Here is a 16,885-nt window from a genome sequence, read left to right as displayed (position 1 = left end):
TTGAAATCCAAAATTAGTTTTTCTTTGTATTTTGGTCCTGACACTCAAATTCATTCAGCTGTCAAAACTTATTCCTCTTAACTGTGTTGGTCACATTTCGCCTACCTTTGGGTTCTTACTGTCACTATGCAGTTGAGGTCACTGTTATCTGTTCCTTCTGTGTAGTGTCACAGTAGTGTTTTAAGTGCTCTTTCTCCTGTCTACTTCTGTTTCTTTAAGGAAGCAGTTATGTCTTCCCCCATTTACATATTTATAATTGCTTACTCTAGAGTAAAGATTAACTTTCCTTAGCTTCCACATGACAGCCTTTCTGGCTTTCTAATCTTATATCTGTTCTGCTTCATTGCTACTTCAGGAAGTGTGAAGGGAATTCCTGGCAATTTTTTTCTAGTTCATACTTGCTAGGAGTTTGTCTTGGCTTTGGCATTTTAGTTCTCACTTTTCTTGAGCTCTATGGACTATCTACTCCTTTGTTATTAAATAGAGAGCAACAGCCCTGATCTTTTAAGCAACAAAAGAAAAATATTTTAAAATGAAGGACACGGCATACAACAGGTATAAGACATACATATAAGTGATATTTTACACTTGTACAGTTGCCTTTCATGGTCTTCCTCAGGGTTCTTTCATGGTTCTGGCTGCACAGTTGCCTTTATTAATTCCTTGATGGTTCTAGATCCTAGGAAAAGGAGGCTACCACTTCCTTTGGTCTCTGATGATTAGGAATATGTGGATACTTGTTCCCAAGTGAACAACTCTAAAGAAGTTTTTATATGATCTGACTTTATCATTTCTTCCATTTCTGTGTTCATCATTAGTTGAAAATGTAGGTTAGTCAGGAGTGAGACAGAGACCGTTATTGACTGCAGCAGTTGCAACTTTTGATAGAATTACAGGGGAGAAAGAAAAAGAAATGCAAGAAACCAGATGTAGAAAACAGCTGTGTTCCCCCATTGGCTGGTACTGATAGAGTCATTAAGAAAAATAGTGGAGGGAACAGGAAGCTGAAAGTTACCTGTTATGTAGGTAGAATATTCTGGGAGAGTCTCTAGGAAAATGGGTACTTTATATATAATGTTACTAGGATTGTAACTAAATCCAGAATCTTTTGCACAGTATATCAGATTTTTCACTGGCATGAAAAATATGGTATGATTGTGATGTACATATTTTCAAAATACATATATATTTATATACTTCATATATATATAAATATACCCACATAAATTCTGATAGATAACTCAATGTTAATATATTTTATAGAATTATTTCATTAGTTTTTCTTAGTTTTATATCGTTTTTAGTTTTATGGAAGAGGGAATAACTGCTATGTAAGTGAAAAGGAAAGTTGTTCATTAATGAAAACTTTTTAAAAATACTCAGAAAATGTTAGGTGGAAGATTGTCAGTTCTTATGTGTTTGCTTTTGGGTGGCACTATGCCCCTTCTGTATTTTGTTTTGCTTAGAATATTCTTGTGTGTGAGCTTATTTTTCCTCATAGCCAATCTTTTGAAATTATTTTGGCATATTGGGATGGAAGAATTACATATTTGCCCCAGAATTGACTTATTTTTGGCAATAATTTTTTTTCTTTATTCTAAATGTTCAAATCTTAGAGCTTTAGACATAAATGTATTTTATTTTGCTGTGGTAATGTGCCTTTTATCTAATTTTGCAAATCTTTTCTTTCTTTGTAGTTACCCTGAAGAATGCTGCTATGCTACTGGAATTTGCAGCAATGTATAATGCAAAACAGTTGAAACTGTCTTGTTTGCAGTTTATAGGATTGAATATGGCAGCTTTACTTGAAGCAAGGTAAGTAAGGTACATGTGTTGTATGATTGTTGCAAAAGGAGATATTTATATATGATAGCAGATATTATTAGTGATTTAAATGTGAACAGTGATGTTTACCTGGATGGAAAGAATTTGATAAATGCTGATGATTTAGAAGTTATGTACATTTTAGAATTAGAGAGCTCTTGAAAACTTTTGAAAGTTTTTAACAGTGACCTTTTTAAAATGAAATAAATTTATACTTTTTAAAAAATATAAAGTCAGAGTATTTTACTTGCTATAAAATCATTGGCGAGAACAGGAGAACATAGAAATTTGAGATTAGAGTTCCTGATGTCAGTTTTTATTTTAAAGCTTCATTGTGTAGTTTGTTTTTATATTTTACTTTAATAGTAATGACTGTTAACTGTATGCTAGACAGTGTTCTAAAAGCATTACATAGAGTCATTTATTTGATTTTTATGAAAACCTTCTGAAGTAGAGAAGATTCTCTGTACATTTATTTATAATAGTTGCTTGAGGCTGCGTGTGGTGGCTTATGCTTGTAATCCCAGCACTTTGGGAGGCTGAGGCAGGTGGATCACCTGAGGTCAGGAGTTCAAGACTGGCGTGGCCAAGATGGTGAAAACCCTATCTCTAATAAAAATACAAACATTAGCCAGGCATGGTGGTGTGTGCCTGGTAGTCTCAGCCACTTGGGAGGCTGAGGCAGGAGAATCACTTGAACCCAGGAGGCAGCAGTTGCAGTGAGCTGAGATTGCACCACTGCACTCCAGCCTGGATGACAGAGTGAGACTCTGTCCCCCCCCGCAAAAAAAAAAATTGCTTGAGTTTTATTCAAGATATTTGTGTAATATGTTTGCTTTTCTGTTTATTTGAAATACGTAATATATAATCACATCTATTTCCAAGTTTGTAGCAACTGCTATATATGATGCTTAAAAAGTAGCTTTGTTACTTATCTGGCAATATGAAATATCTACATATGTGAACATCTTGACAGTTATCAAGTAACTTGAATCTTAAGATAGAATTTTGTATCCTGTATCTTAGGTCTCTTGATGTTTTAAGTGATGGTGTTTTGAAGGATCTTTCTGAGTTTTACCGGAAAATGGTAAGGTTTATGTTTTAAGATTTTCGTGGCTATAATATTACCAGCTTAAGCAGTATATTAGATCAGACTTATCAGTGGAATAGTTTCCTAATGACTTCAAGTACATTAAGATCTTTTAAAACTGAGGCTATAGGATTCCTTTACAGCTCTCACAGATAAATATGATAATCAAAATTCAAGATATTTAATAATAAAGTTAATATTAATTTATTTATAAATGAAAGTTACTGAAAGCTTCAGAGTGAGTCTTTTGTTATTTACCAAAGGTCAAGACAGTGCAAAAAGATGAATTCATATGATCCTTAAGAAGTGGATTACTCTATGTTTAATAATAAAGTGGAGCTTTTTCTAAAGTTTCTTTCTTTGGCAGGTTTATGGAATAAAGTTTTTATTCAGTTGAATCAAAATTTAACCCACTCTTGTAAATTTCAGAAGTTATTGAGCATTTAAGGCTGTTCTAGTCAATGTCACCAAATATAAAAAATGGAATATCTTACATAATTTAAAAAACATCTTTAGGCTGGGTGTGGTGGCTTATGCCTGTAATCTCAGCATTTTGGAAGGCCAAGACGGGAGGTTCGCTTGGGCCCAGGTGTTCCAAACCAGCCTGGCCAACATGACAAGAGCCCCGTCTGCACAGAAAACAAAAACAAAAACAACTTCACAGATTTTGTATTTGAAAAGTGATATCTTCAATTCTGCAGATTCCAGCAATGGATAGAAGAGTCATTACACCATATCAAGATGGACCAGATATTAGCTATTTGGAAGTAGAAGACGGAGATATCTTCTTGAAAGAAGAAATAAATATGGAACAAAATCATTCGTAAGCTCTGTTTCCTTGTTTTTTTTTTTCTTTTCCTCCTTTTCTTCTTTCTTTTCTCTATTGTGTCCCTTCACTCTCATCTTGGACATGTAATACTTTTGTGTTGGTATTGGAAGACGAAATTGAGAAATTCTGACATAAGAAATACGCATTTATGTTCATTCTTAACTTTGGTATAATACAAAGTAAATACATACTTAATATCTGTAGGTCTAACAAATTTAAAATATAAATATTTTAAAAAGTAACCTTCAGGTTAAACATGTTGGGTTAAATAAGTGCATTTATCTTAGTTACATCCCTAAACTCTGCTGAAAGTATGTTTGCTTTTTCCTAGGGAAACTATGTTCAAGAAGGCAAAAACTAAAGCTAAAAAGAAGCCACGTAAACGTTCAGATAGTTCTGGAGGTTATAACCTTTCAGATATTATTCAGAGTCCATCATCTACAGGTTCGTGGAAAGTGAGCATGTATTTCCAGTTCTAATCTTGTATGTCTCTATTCATATATGTCATCTGCTGAGGCTACTGAAATAAACAGTCCTTATGGAGGTACCAAAAGTGATAGTTTATTATAAGTACTCCAGTTGAAGTTTGCTCTGGGAGCACAAAAAGAGGTACCCAAACTAATCTGAGATCAGGGAAGTCCTCTTAGAGGAAAGCAGTGCTAAGCTGGGTCTTGAAGAATGAAGTTATCTAAGAAAAGGAGGCAGATAGATATGTTAAGCAAAGGGGGCAATGTGTTCCCAAGCTTAGTAGCGAGAGAAAGAGTTGCACATTTCTTGTGCATATAGTTCAGTATAGGAGATAGGTTGGATAGGATCAGATTTTGGAGACTCTTATATGCCAAACTAAGGAGTTTGTGTTTTAGTCTAAAAGCTATGGGTGGCCGTTGATGATTTAAAACAGGATGTGACTGGATGAGATTTGTCTTTAGAAAGACCACTCTTTCCAGTAGCATAGGGGTTTAGAGGTTGGCAAAACATGACAGAGATAACTATTATCATGTTGATTCAATTTAAATGTGTCAGTACTCCAAGTAAGATGCCATTCGTATGCTTAAGGAGGTTATAATCTGGTAGCAGAATATAAAATATATTTAGGCATTATGTGAGCCTGTTTGAAAGTAAAGGTCAGGTTATGTAGTTTTTCTAAAATATTTTTCCCCAGTTTTTTATTTTGAGAATATTTAACTTACTGAAAAGATGAAAGAAAAATACCACAAACACCTATGTACATTTTATTCAGATTTATTGTTAACTTCCCATCACATTTGCATTTTCTTGCAGACTCTTTGTCGCTTACTGTCTGCTCTTTCCTCCATATGTTATATATATACACACACACACACACACAATACAGAGACTTAAAAAAAATTATTCCACTTGGAATAAGTTGTAGACATGATCCTTTTCCTGTAAATACTTGAATATGAATCTTTTAAGATGGTAATACTCTTATACACAACCACGATACCATTATCATACCTAAGACAATTGACATTAATTAGTCAATTAGTGTAATTAGTATTACACTCCATATCCACATTTTCCTAATTGTTGACAAATGTTTTTATAGTCTTTTTTTTTTTTTTTTTTAACATTAACAACAAAAAAAATAGTATTCTATCAAGGTTCATATTGTCTTTGCTTATTAGTGTCTCTTTAGTCTCTTTAGTATAGTACCCCTGTACTTTTTTGTTTTTTGTTTTCTGTTTTCCAAAAGGTCAGTCCAGTTGTGTTATAGATTGTCTCACATTTCAGATTCATCTGATCTAGATTAAACTATATACATTTTAGTAGTTTCTTCAGATAAAACATGAAGTGTGACTATAAAATAATGAGACTACAGTATGGCTTTCAGAAATGGTAGGTTACTCTTGTCTATAGCACTAAGACATAACCTAGTACAGTTTCTATTAACAGTACTTCATAGTCAATCAGCTGTATATAAACAACTTTGAAAAATAGAAGAGTACATTGTTTTGTGTTCCTTTGGGAAAAAAAGCTGTTAGGCAGGGCAAAGAAGAAGGATTTTTTTTTTATGCTTACTGAGATGCTTTAGATTAAGTGCTTGATATGTTCACTAAAGCTCAAAGGAATGTCAAGAATAGTTTTAGATAACATAAATATATAAAAAGGATAGTTAGTATGCCTAAAATTTATTTATGAAGCACTGAAAATAGGAATCAGGAGACCTAGTAAATGGGAAAGCTATATCTTAGGACGTTTCTAAATTTAAAATTCTGTGATTTTGTGTTCTCTGTGTTGTATGAATTATCGTTAGTGTTTAGAAGGAGGCAGGGGTGGATTGATGGAAGGATGAATAATGGATAGACAGTCTTGAAAGTAATGATTTGCCAGTCACCTAAATGACTTAGGGAAAAGCAGATATTTACTTTGTTTTAAATAATGTTATTGTTACCATTTGTGTTAGAATCTTAGAATTTCAGAGCTAGAAGTGACATTATGAATAATGTCAAATGAAATAATTTATGTCCCTTACTTTAAACCTAAGGAAACAAGCTCAAAAAACATAAGTGATGTGAAGTAGTAACCAAAAGAAATAAAATTTGTTCTCTTGATTCCAGGTCCATATTTTCCTGGTGTACTGTTCTTTCTGTGACCAGGATATCTGTAGTCAAAGATAACTAAAAGGTCAAATTTGATTGGAGGCCAAAAAAATCTGTTAAGGAAGAAAATTTGAGTATGATGCCAATTTCATCAAAGACGGTTGCGTAATAGCTTAATGTTTGTGTCGATCTTAAAGTTAGAAAAACGACATTCGGCGAAACTGTTTTTGACCAGAAGTAATTGTTGGCCACATTAATTGTCCTCTTTTTTCTGGATTTATTTCTAACTGACTTTTGAAAGTGTTCTAATATTAGATGTATTCTCTTAGATGAAAATTTGCCAGCCTTAAAAATATTCAAAAAGAGGCAAGACGTGGTGGCTCCCACCTGTAATCCCAGCACTTTGGGAGGCCAAGGCAGGCGGACCACAAAGTCAGGAGTTCCAGACCAGCCTGGCCAATATGGTGAAACCCCATCTCTAGTAAAAATACAAAAAAAATTAGCCAGGTCTGGTGGTGCGTGCCTGTAATCCTAGCTACTTGGGAGGCTGAGGCAGGAGAATTACTTAAACCTGGAGGCAGAGATTGCAGTGAGCCGAGATCACACCACTGCACTCCAGCCTGGGCAATAGAGTGAGACTCTGTCTCAAAAAAAAAAAAAAAAAAAAATTCAAAAAGATTATGTGGAAAAAAATGTTTAAATATTCTTTCCAAATTGCAGTGATAACAATGAAAGGAACACTTAGCTTGTTAAGGTGATTTACTTTAAAGAGAACAATGTATAAGAGACAGTAGGTTTTAAATCAGTTATACAACTTTTAGTTACAACTTAGATAACATCTTTATTTTATAGCTTATTTTGCTGCTTCATTTAGATTCTAATAAATTTGAAATGTGTGGAAATGAACATGTGAATCTAAGCAAAAGTTTGAACCTGGATACCAGGTGTGGCATGAGGCCAGGCATTTAGCTTGCCTAAGAGAAGAAATGATACATACATTTCATAACAACCCTCTTGCTTCAAGTGAGCTCAATCACCAGAGATTTCAGGGAAGAACACACTTCAAACAGGCCACAGTCGTCTTCTGTGGGAGCCTCTGCTATTGGGTCAGTCAGCTGGCTAAGTGAGAGGCAAAAAGGCCACAGGTTTCCTCCCATATAGAATGAAGCTACCCTCCTCGCTTAGGTGCAGAGACCACTGTACCAAGAGACAGATGAGAAAAGGAAAAGAGGTCTGGACTTTAATTATTTTCCCTTTCTCCTTTGTCTCTTAGGCGGACAAAAATATTTTCAATCACTTTTTAAAGCAGATCCAAAGAACTGTCTTCTTCAGGTTCATTACACAGTTGGTGTGTGATTGTAATGAATAAAACTATTGTTTTATAATCTCTTCCATTTCAGTTTTCCACTTAGACTGATTTCTTTCTCCAGTTAACTTAAATTATTAAGATTTTTATACCATAAATATAATTTGAATGTTATTAAGTCTGGATAAATGAAAGTTTTTAGCTGTCTGATTCACTGAATGTAATGCATATATGTTTAATGCATATGTGTTTAAATTTTTTTTTTAATTTCATGTTTTAGGATTGTTAAAGTCTGGTAAGACCAATTCTGTGGAATCTCTTCCAGAACTATTGACATCAGACTCTGAAGGAAGCTATGCAGGAGTGGGTAGTCCTAGAGATTTACAGTCCCCTGATTTCACCACAGGATTTCATTCAGATAAGATTGAGGTTTGTTTTTTGAAGCACTGACTCCTTACCTTCAGATTTTAGGTTTATAGATAGTTTGTCTTTAATATTTCCTTATTTTTGCCCTAATTTTAAAACAGTCTCCAGGTTGGTATATAAGAATCACACAATATAGTGTTAGTTTTCTTAAATTTGCATAAGATTTCTAGTTTTAGAGATTTTAATGGCAGTTTTAAGCCCTTTATGGTGTTATTTCTAATCTTTATGCAATGAAAATATAATGTTGATGTAAAATGTAATACTGTATAGACATATTGAAAAAATATATTCATAGCTAAATTATTGAAATTATCTTGTGAAATGTCAGTTAACATCAGTTAAAAATTGTCAAGGCAAATGATTTCGAAAATAAGCCTGCTTTCAAATTTTGCAGTCTCTTTCCTCCAAGGTATTAACTGGAGCAAAACAATTTGGAAATGATTGAGTTCTTATCCTAATCTAGCACATTAAGCTGCAGGATTCCTAGCGTGATCAACTCTGGGGAGGGCATTTCTTAGACACTCCTTAAAATTTGATTCCATAGTTGTTAACCTATTAGAGAAAAATGTGTAACTGAATAGAGATAGAGTCACTTTTCCGTAACCCTTACACATCCACAAAACAGATCGGAATTCCTAGGAATTCATGAGACAACAGAAGTTAACCCTTTCTTCTTAGAGTGTTTTAGGCCTCAAGGATTGATTTGATTTTTTTTTTTTTTTTTTTTGGGACAGGGTCTCTCACTCTGGTTGCCCAGGCTGTAGTGCAGTGGTATAGTATCAGCTCACTGCAGCTTTGATTTCCTGGGCCTAGGTGATTCTCCCACCTAAGCCTCCAGAGTAGCTGGGATTATAGGTGCGCGCCATCACGTCCAGCTAATTTTTTTGTATTTTTGATAGAGATGGAGTTTTGCCATGTTGCTCAGGCTCGTCTCGAACTCTTGGACTCAAGCAATCCACCCACCTCAGCCTCCTAGAGTGCTGGCATTACAGGTGTGAGGAACCGCGTCCCGGCAGGATTGATTTTTTTTAAATGTAGAATAGAAGTTTGGGGGCAATTTATATTCACACTAAGGTTGTTCTGTAAGACAACTGAGGTTTAAAGGAAGGCTCAGGGCATATTGTGAGTGATCTGCAGTAACAGAAGAATCTATCCTGGAAGTAGACATACCATTTTAATAACTTCCTTGACGTATTACAGTAACAGTAGTTTTAGGGTTCCTTTCAAGGTGTCAGTATTATTTGACTTTAATTTTATTCACAGTACTTTACATCAGAGTGAGTTATATGACATTTATACAAAACTTTCATTTTGTTTCATACTCAAGCCATGGATATTAATTTTAAAATTACTGCTTCATGTCTTATTTGTACAACTATTACATGTTTACTATTTGTGTAGAGATTTAATATGCAAACTAGTTCTCCTAAAAATTATTCTCAAAGCTCATAATAATTCGGTTATAGTCAATAATGTGATTTGAGAGTTGGCTAAGGCACAAAACTGTAGAAGAACATGATTTGAAAATACTAGATGGCTTATTGTCATAAGATTTTACTCTTCATTATAATGTAACTAATATTTATTAAGTACCAGCTATGTGTTAGTTACTGTTCTAGGTGCTCATTAACTTCTTTTATTTTTTTTTTTCTCTCCCCAGGCGAAAGTCAAACCGTATGTTAATGGTGCATCTCCTGTGTATTCTAGGGAAGATTTAAAACCATGGGAAAAGTCACCAATACTTAAAATATCTGCTCCACAGCCCATTCCCAGTAACAGAATTGATACTACCAACTCTGCCAGTTGGGTTGCTGGTTCCTTCAGGTAGGATTTTTATTTTATTCTGTAACTATTAGTTTGAGAAATATCATTCATCTTTAATGCAATTTAAATTTTTAGTGATGAACATTTAAGAAATATTAATATAAATTTCTAATGTACAGAAAATTGCCTAAATGCCTACAAATTGCTAACCAACTATAATAGGCTTCCCCCCCACCACCAACCCCAGGCAAAATTTAGTTGCCTTTGTATTATCATCAGTGAATAGTAGCAAATACTATGTTTTACATATATAGAGAGAAACTTAATATCAGCAGTTATTTCTTAGATAATATATATATTGGTTAAAAATGCCACACAGGAAGACCATTTTGTCAATCATAGACTTTATCTCTTAGAGTATGTGAAGGGGTATTTAAAATTTCACAAAATGTGTAACTATTCAGTTAATTTTCAGAGGATATTAATTTAATGTTATACTATCCTTTTAACTTGCCTATATTGTATATATATTTTTCTTTTATTTAGAAAAATCAAATGAAGGCTGGGCACGGTGGCTCATGCCTGTAATCCTAGCACTTTGGGAGGCCGAGGTGGGCAGATTCCCTGAGCTCAGGAGTTTGACACCAGCCTGGGCAACATGGTGAAACCCCATCTCTACTAAAATACAAAAAAAATTGGCCAGATGTGGTGATACACACTTGTAATCTGAGCTACTTGGGAGGCTAAGGTGGGAGAATTGTTTGAACCTGAGAGGCAGAGTTTACAGTGAATCCAGATCGTGCCACTGCACTCCAACCTGGGTAACAGAGCAGACTCCATCTCAAAAAAAAAAAAAAAAAAAGTCAAATGAAGGTGCAGGTGTAATTAGAATGTAGTATTCTTTCAAAATGTTAATTGAGCTTGTGCTTCATGTTTATATGCCTACAATGGTTGATAAAGTCTAAAACTGTTAATTGACTTATGGATTATCTTATCATCTGGACTATTTAATTATTTTGAAATAGGCTATATTTTGCAGAGTTGGAACAAAGATTATGATGTTCCATTTTATATGCTTCATGGTTTAAAGTTTAGTTCAGAAATTAGTTTCTTTTTTTTTTGCTTAAGTACACAAATTTGTGCATATTTAATATGTGGGAACATCTGGCAGCATCTTCTGATTGCTAATGTTAGGATATTTTGTTAAACATGTTTTAAAAATAGCTTGGTCCACAAGATAGATTAGGCTGTTTCAGTACTATGCTCATTGACAAAATGCTTAACAATAGGCAATAAACGTTCTCAATATTAACATATACACAAACATTTCTACATTCATTCTGAAGTATTGCCTAGTGTAAATAATAAGTAGAATTTGTTTTTGATGAAAGAAAAAAAGTACAGGAAACAGGTTCCCCTTTAATATGAAATAATATGACTTTTTTTTTTTGAGACAGAGTCTTGCTCTGTTGCCCAGGCTAGAGTGCGGTGGCATGATCTCAGCTCACTGCAACCTCCACCTCCTGGGTTCAAATGATTCTCCTACCTCAACCTCCCGAGTAGCTGGGACTACAGGCGTGTGCCACCGTGCCCGGCCAATTTTTGTATTTTTAGTAGAGATGGGGGTTCACCATGTTGGCCAGACTGGTCTCGAACTCCTGATCTCGTGATCTGCCCACCTCGGCCTCCCAAAGTGCTGGGAATTCAGGCATGAGCCACTGCACCTGGCTGACTTATTTTTATCTGTAGTGTAGATTTCATTTAGGTCAAAAATCACCTTTTTTTCTTTTGAGGCAGAGTTTCGCCCTCATTGCCTAGGCTGTAGTGCAGTGGTATGATCTCAGCTCACTGCAACCTCTGCCTCCCAAGTTCAAGCGATTCCCCTGCCTCAGCCTCCCAAGTAGCTAGGATTACATGCACCTGCCACCACCCCTGACTAATGTTTATATTTTTAGTAGTGATGGGGTTCTACCATGTTGGCCAGGCTGGTCTCGAACTCCTGACCTCAGGTGATCCACCCGCCTTGGCCTCCCAAAGTACTGGGATTACAGGTGTGAGCCACCACACCTGGCCAGAAATCATCTATTTCTAATGATTATAGAATTTTTTCCTTATTATGGTATAACTCCCCCTGGTGGGTCTCCAGTATTGTTTAGTATCCCCAAGTTTTTCTATTAAATGTTTGTTTTTGTTAATATTAAACAGTAGAATGAGTTTTGTTTGTTAAAAATAGAAAGGAAAGAGTATAATTTTCAAGCTTCATTCAACCTAAAGGTAAGAATTTAATTAGAACTTTGGTGAGTTTTTCTGCCTAATTTAGTTAAGAATCTTTCTATTGCTTGGCTTTTTTAGAAAATGTTTTTTTTTAATATAGGAATTTCAGTTATATCACAACATTAGGACTTTGGATACATAGTAGTTGTTATTTGTATATGTACTATATCACTTAACATTATGACTTTGGATATATATTAGTTAATATTTATATGTGTGTATATAAAAGTAGCTTTTACTCAAAATATCCTTTTTGAAGCTGGCTCACAGCTGATAATTCTAAATTATACTCTGACTATTAATCTCACATTTCACTTATGGTTTCAGTGAAGTTAGGCGTTGGGCTTTATAGGTAAATGAATGCCTTGCAAAGTAACCTTTTATGTCTTTTAGTCCAGTCAGCCCTCCTGTTGTGGATCTCAGAACCATCATGGAAATAGAAGAAAGTAGACAAAAATGTGGAGCTACACCAAAGTCACATTTAGGGTTGGTTAAAAAAATTATAAAAGATCATTTCATGTTATATTTCTGCCCTAAGAATTGGATAGACTTATTGCATCTTTCCTATTATTTTTCTGCATTTGATGTTATAGTTAATTATACATCCTTTTCTGGGCAATTTAGCCTCCATAATATTATTTCTTAAATATGTGCTGAAGATAAGAGTTGAGTTAATAGTCCAGCTCTTGTAGAATACAATATTGCATCCCAGAAACTTGACTCTAAAATGATCATTGTGGACTATTGGCTACAAAAGCCAAAGAGTTAAGGCTTGTGATGCAAGTTCTTGAAGTTTGTAATATGTTGGAGGGCTCATATGTAGCTATTACTTGATCATTGTTAGTATAAACTGATATTTTCATTGTTGAAACTTGTGAGCATTTTGATCCAATAATGGCAAAATAACATCAAATAAATAGAAAACATTATTATTACCAGTAACCTTTATTAAGCAGAAATTAATGTTAACTGATTTAATTTCTAGCAAAATCATTTCTCATGGAATTAAACTTTGTCAGAAGAAACCACTGAAACTAATTGTTTTAATTTAATTTCTAGCAAAACAGTTTCTCATGGAGTTAAACTTTCTCAGAAGCAACGAAAAATGATTGCATTGACTACCAAGGAAAACAATTCAGGAATGAATAGCATGGAAACAGTTTTATCTACTCCTTCAAAGGCCCCCAAACCAGTGAATGCATGGTATGCTCTTATTTTTATTAGAATTAATATAGATCTGTGCATTTGCTTTTAAGGTAGTACTTGACTTTTGAGTTCCTTCCTACTTCTAATGTTTCTAAAGTCTTTTCAAATATTTCATCTCCCCTTCTGTTTTCAAATTAAAAATTGAAACTTGGGAAGCAAACACTTTTTTTGTTGTGTTTATTTTCTTTTAATTTGGGGTATTTTGACGTACATGTCATGATGACGTACATCATCATACACTTCAAAATGTGGATATATTTTCATATATAATTTCTTCTTGATATTCTAATTAAATTTTCTTGCTAAAGTGATTTAAAATTTAATTTTTAAATTTTTATAAGAAATTAAATATATCAGACACATATAAAAAGAAAACTTTATACTATGCTAATTTTTTTGTCCTTCTGCATGCTGCATAAATATCTTTACATGATTATAATCATAGCTTGTTATTTTTCACTTTTTAAAACAACTTAAATGTTGTGTTTTCATTTTCTCCATTGGAATTTACATAGTGGCAGTATTGGAATAATCTCCAAAGAGGTCAGATATAATTTTGAGGTGTGTAAAATAGGTTGTACTCCAGCTTCCCTTCCATCCTTCCTTTTCTTTGTAACTTAAAATATCTGGAAACCAGTACTGGAGAAGTACATGGAGAATGTGAAGCCTTATGAAGAAATAAGTAGAACTCTCTTTCTCTCACAAGAATTGTCCAAAGCATGGTTACTGAAAAAGTAAAATAAGAGGTAAGAACACCCAAGGAGAAGATAAAAGAGTGCAAAACTGGAGAGGATGAGCTTAGCAGAATTTTAAAATTTATCAGTATTTTTTAAGCCTCTTCTAAATGTAAGGAACTGTGCTAGTTTCTGATGATAAGGCAATGAACAAGACAGATTTGACCATTACCCATGTAGGGTTTATGATATGACTGCTGCAACACTGAGTTGTGCTTTCTTTGAACAAAAATATGGAAAATCCAAAAAGGGGGAAAAGTTATTGGAACCACTATCATGTACTAAATTGCAGTTTGAGATAATTAACTAAGCTCATGATGAAGCTTTGGACTTGGTAATATAGCTATAACCATGCCATCAATCACTTTCCTTAAGCAAAAAGTGAATGAGTGAAAGTTGTTTCACTTATTTTTTTGAAGGCATATTTTTTAGAGTCCTGTGTCCTTTTGAGATCTGAACTGGATCTTTTCCAGGCTTGCTAAATATCTGTCATCTTGAGATTTTCTTTAACTGTTGTCTTACAGATCTTCTCTTCTCTCCAGTGTTTGATCCCCAGTTTTCTTGATCCTGTGGCTTTCTATTTCTTGATACACTCCTTGTTTTGATGAATCACAACCCAGTAGGTTTCTGATAAAGGATGGATAGGACATATATTTTTGGAGCTCGTATATTCATGAAAATGTTTTTATTCTAGCCTTCATTCTTCTTGACTGATAGATGGGAACGAGATTCTAAATTGGAAATCATTTGGAGAATTTATTCAATGCCATTTAACTCCTAAATCTTATGTTACCTCCTGTTTTCTTTTCCACTTTTTTTTTTTCTCTGAAAGTTTATAGGGTCTTTTCTTTATCTCTGATGTTCTGATATTTTACAGTAATATAATGTAGGTCTTTTTTGATACGTGCTGGATACTTGGGCTTTTTAAATTGGCAACAGCATGTCTTTAAGTTCTAGGGAAATCTTATGTAATGTTATATTACTTTGATACTTTTCCTCCTCACTGTTTTCTCTACAAATCACATTAGTCAGATATTAGTCCTCCTAGGCCTCTCTAAATTTCTTACTTTTTCTTTTTTTTTTTGAGATGGAGTCTCACTCTGTTGTTAGGTTTGAGTGCAGTGGTGGGATCTCAGTTCACTGCAACCTCTGCCTCCCAGGTTCAAGTGATTCTTCTGCCTCAGCCTCCTGAATAGCTGGGATTACAGGTGCCTACCACCATACCCGACTAATTTTTGTATTTTCAATAGAAACATGGTTTCACCATGTTGGCCAGGCTGGTCTCGACCTCAAGTGATCTGCCTGCCTCAGCCTTCCAAAGTGCTGGAATTACAGGTGTGAGCCTCCACACTTTTTCTTTTCTATTGTCCACATATATGCCTTCCAATTCTACTTTCTGGAACATTTGCCTGACTTTTTTCAACCATTAAAATCTTTATCAAGACGTTTTTTCGGTTTGTTTGTTGATGATACCTTTTTCTATAGTATTCTGTTTAATATTCTAATGTTGAAGATCTCTGTACTCTGTAGACATTTTCAGTCTTCAGTATATACCCAACAGAAACATACACACATATGTACCACACAACATGTATAAGAATGTTCATAATTTATTATTTGTAATAGCCCAAAATGAAAACAACCTAGATGTCTATCAGCAGTCAATGGATAAATTATTTTTATAGTAGAATACTACAGAGTAATGAAAAAGAATAAATCATGACTAAATACAACAGTGTGAATGAATCTTACCAATATGATATTGAACAAAAGAAACCACTCAACTGAAAAAAAAAAAGAAAGCTAAGATTAATTTACACCCATGTTTTATTCATTCTACCTTATATATATTTTATTTTATTTCATTTTGTCAATTTATTGATTAATTGTTTTCTCTTAAGTTCTGATTGGAAGCTCTGTGTACCTGTGTGGTACAAGTAGACTGATAGGTGTGATTATAGGGTAACGTATCAGTTCCCTTAGGGACCCCCGAATCTCCCCATATGTAGGTTATCTCCCCATATCTTTTCTCCTTGGTCTCTTTAGTCTGTCAGTTTTTCTAAAGAGCAGCCTTTTAATTTTTTTTTTGCTGGTAAGGTATACATTTGGTTGCTAGCATTCTGGAAGCATATCTCAGTGTAGGGAGGTTAGAGCTGGGACTGAGCTTGTCACTATTTGTAATAGGTTTTCACATTTAGTGTATAGACTTTGTACACAACAGTTCACTCCTGCCGTCTTCTATTACTAGTGACTTTGAATCAAATTTTCCTTCCGCCAGAGTAGAGGAGATGTAGTCATGTGACCATACAGAGATAGGGAGTACATCTGGCACTCTGAGCCCCTCCTTAAATAAACTGAAACAATTTTCACATTTTCATCCTCATGTCGACTTCAGGATTCGATACATACTCTGTCTCCAGTATATGCCCCTTTCCAGAGTTCTCAGTTTCCCTCCTTACCATCACCCACCTGATGACTGTTAGTTTTTCTTTTTGTCCACTAGGTGACATCAGTTTTATCATTCCATCTCTTTTGCTATCCTTCAAAAATGTGTTGCTATTTTTAGACTGCCATTGTCCTAATAGCTTATTATTTTTGCCCTTGTGGGTTAATACCTTTCTGATTACTTTGCTGTACACTTTAGGATTTCAGAGGAAGGTATTCAAGTGGTCATTTATCTGAAACTTCTGACTAATTTTCAAACACAGGAAAAATTTTTCCTTGGTAATTATTAGCAACATGAGCTTAGAGTGCCACATTGAAGGGACTATCTATCCAAATTTTAAAAGGAGTCTATTATGGCATATTAAGGAGAATTCTAGGAAGATGGGAGGAAAGATGCCATAAATTTTGACCCAAAACATAGGG

The 16,885-nt window shown here is 34.3% G+C and overlaps 1 protein-coding gene across 1 annotated transcript in view; it reads left to right on the top strand.

Moving 5' to 3' along the window:
- The window catches only part of IBTK (inhibitor of Bruton tyrosine kinase), a 78,036-nt gene that overhangs the window by 42,841 nt on the left and 18,310 nt on the right, over window positions 1-16,885 (top strand). The window contains exons 18-25 of the mRNA XM_010358281.2: window positions 1,698-1,815; window positions 2,851-2,911; window positions 3,616-3,737; window positions 4,075-4,187; window positions 7,894-8,042; window positions 9,700-9,863; window positions 12,471-12,563; window positions 13,137-13,280. Coding sequence (XP_010356583.1) covers window positions 1,698-1,815; window positions 2,851-2,911; window positions 3,616-3,737; window positions 4,075-4,187; window positions 7,894-8,042; window positions 9,700-9,863; window positions 12,471-12,563; window positions 13,137-13,280 — 964 coding nt within the window. The remainder of the gene's footprint in view (window positions 1-1,697; window positions 1,816-2,850; window positions 2,912-3,615; window positions 3,738-4,074; window positions 4,188-7,893; window positions 8,043-9,699; window positions 9,864-12,470; window positions 12,564-13,136; window positions 13,281-16,885) is intronic.

Source organism: Rhinopithecus roxellana, chromosome 4, assembly GCF_007565055.1.
Source record: "Rhinopithecus roxellana isolate Shanxi Qingling chromosome 4, ASM756505v1, whole genome shotgun sequence".
NCBI lineage: Eukaryota > Metazoa > Chordata > Mammalia > Primates > Cercopithecidae > Rhinopithecus > Rhinopithecus roxellana.
The sequence above is the reverse complement of the archived record's forward strand: the minus strand, read 5'-3'. Positions and strand labels throughout refer to the sequence as shown.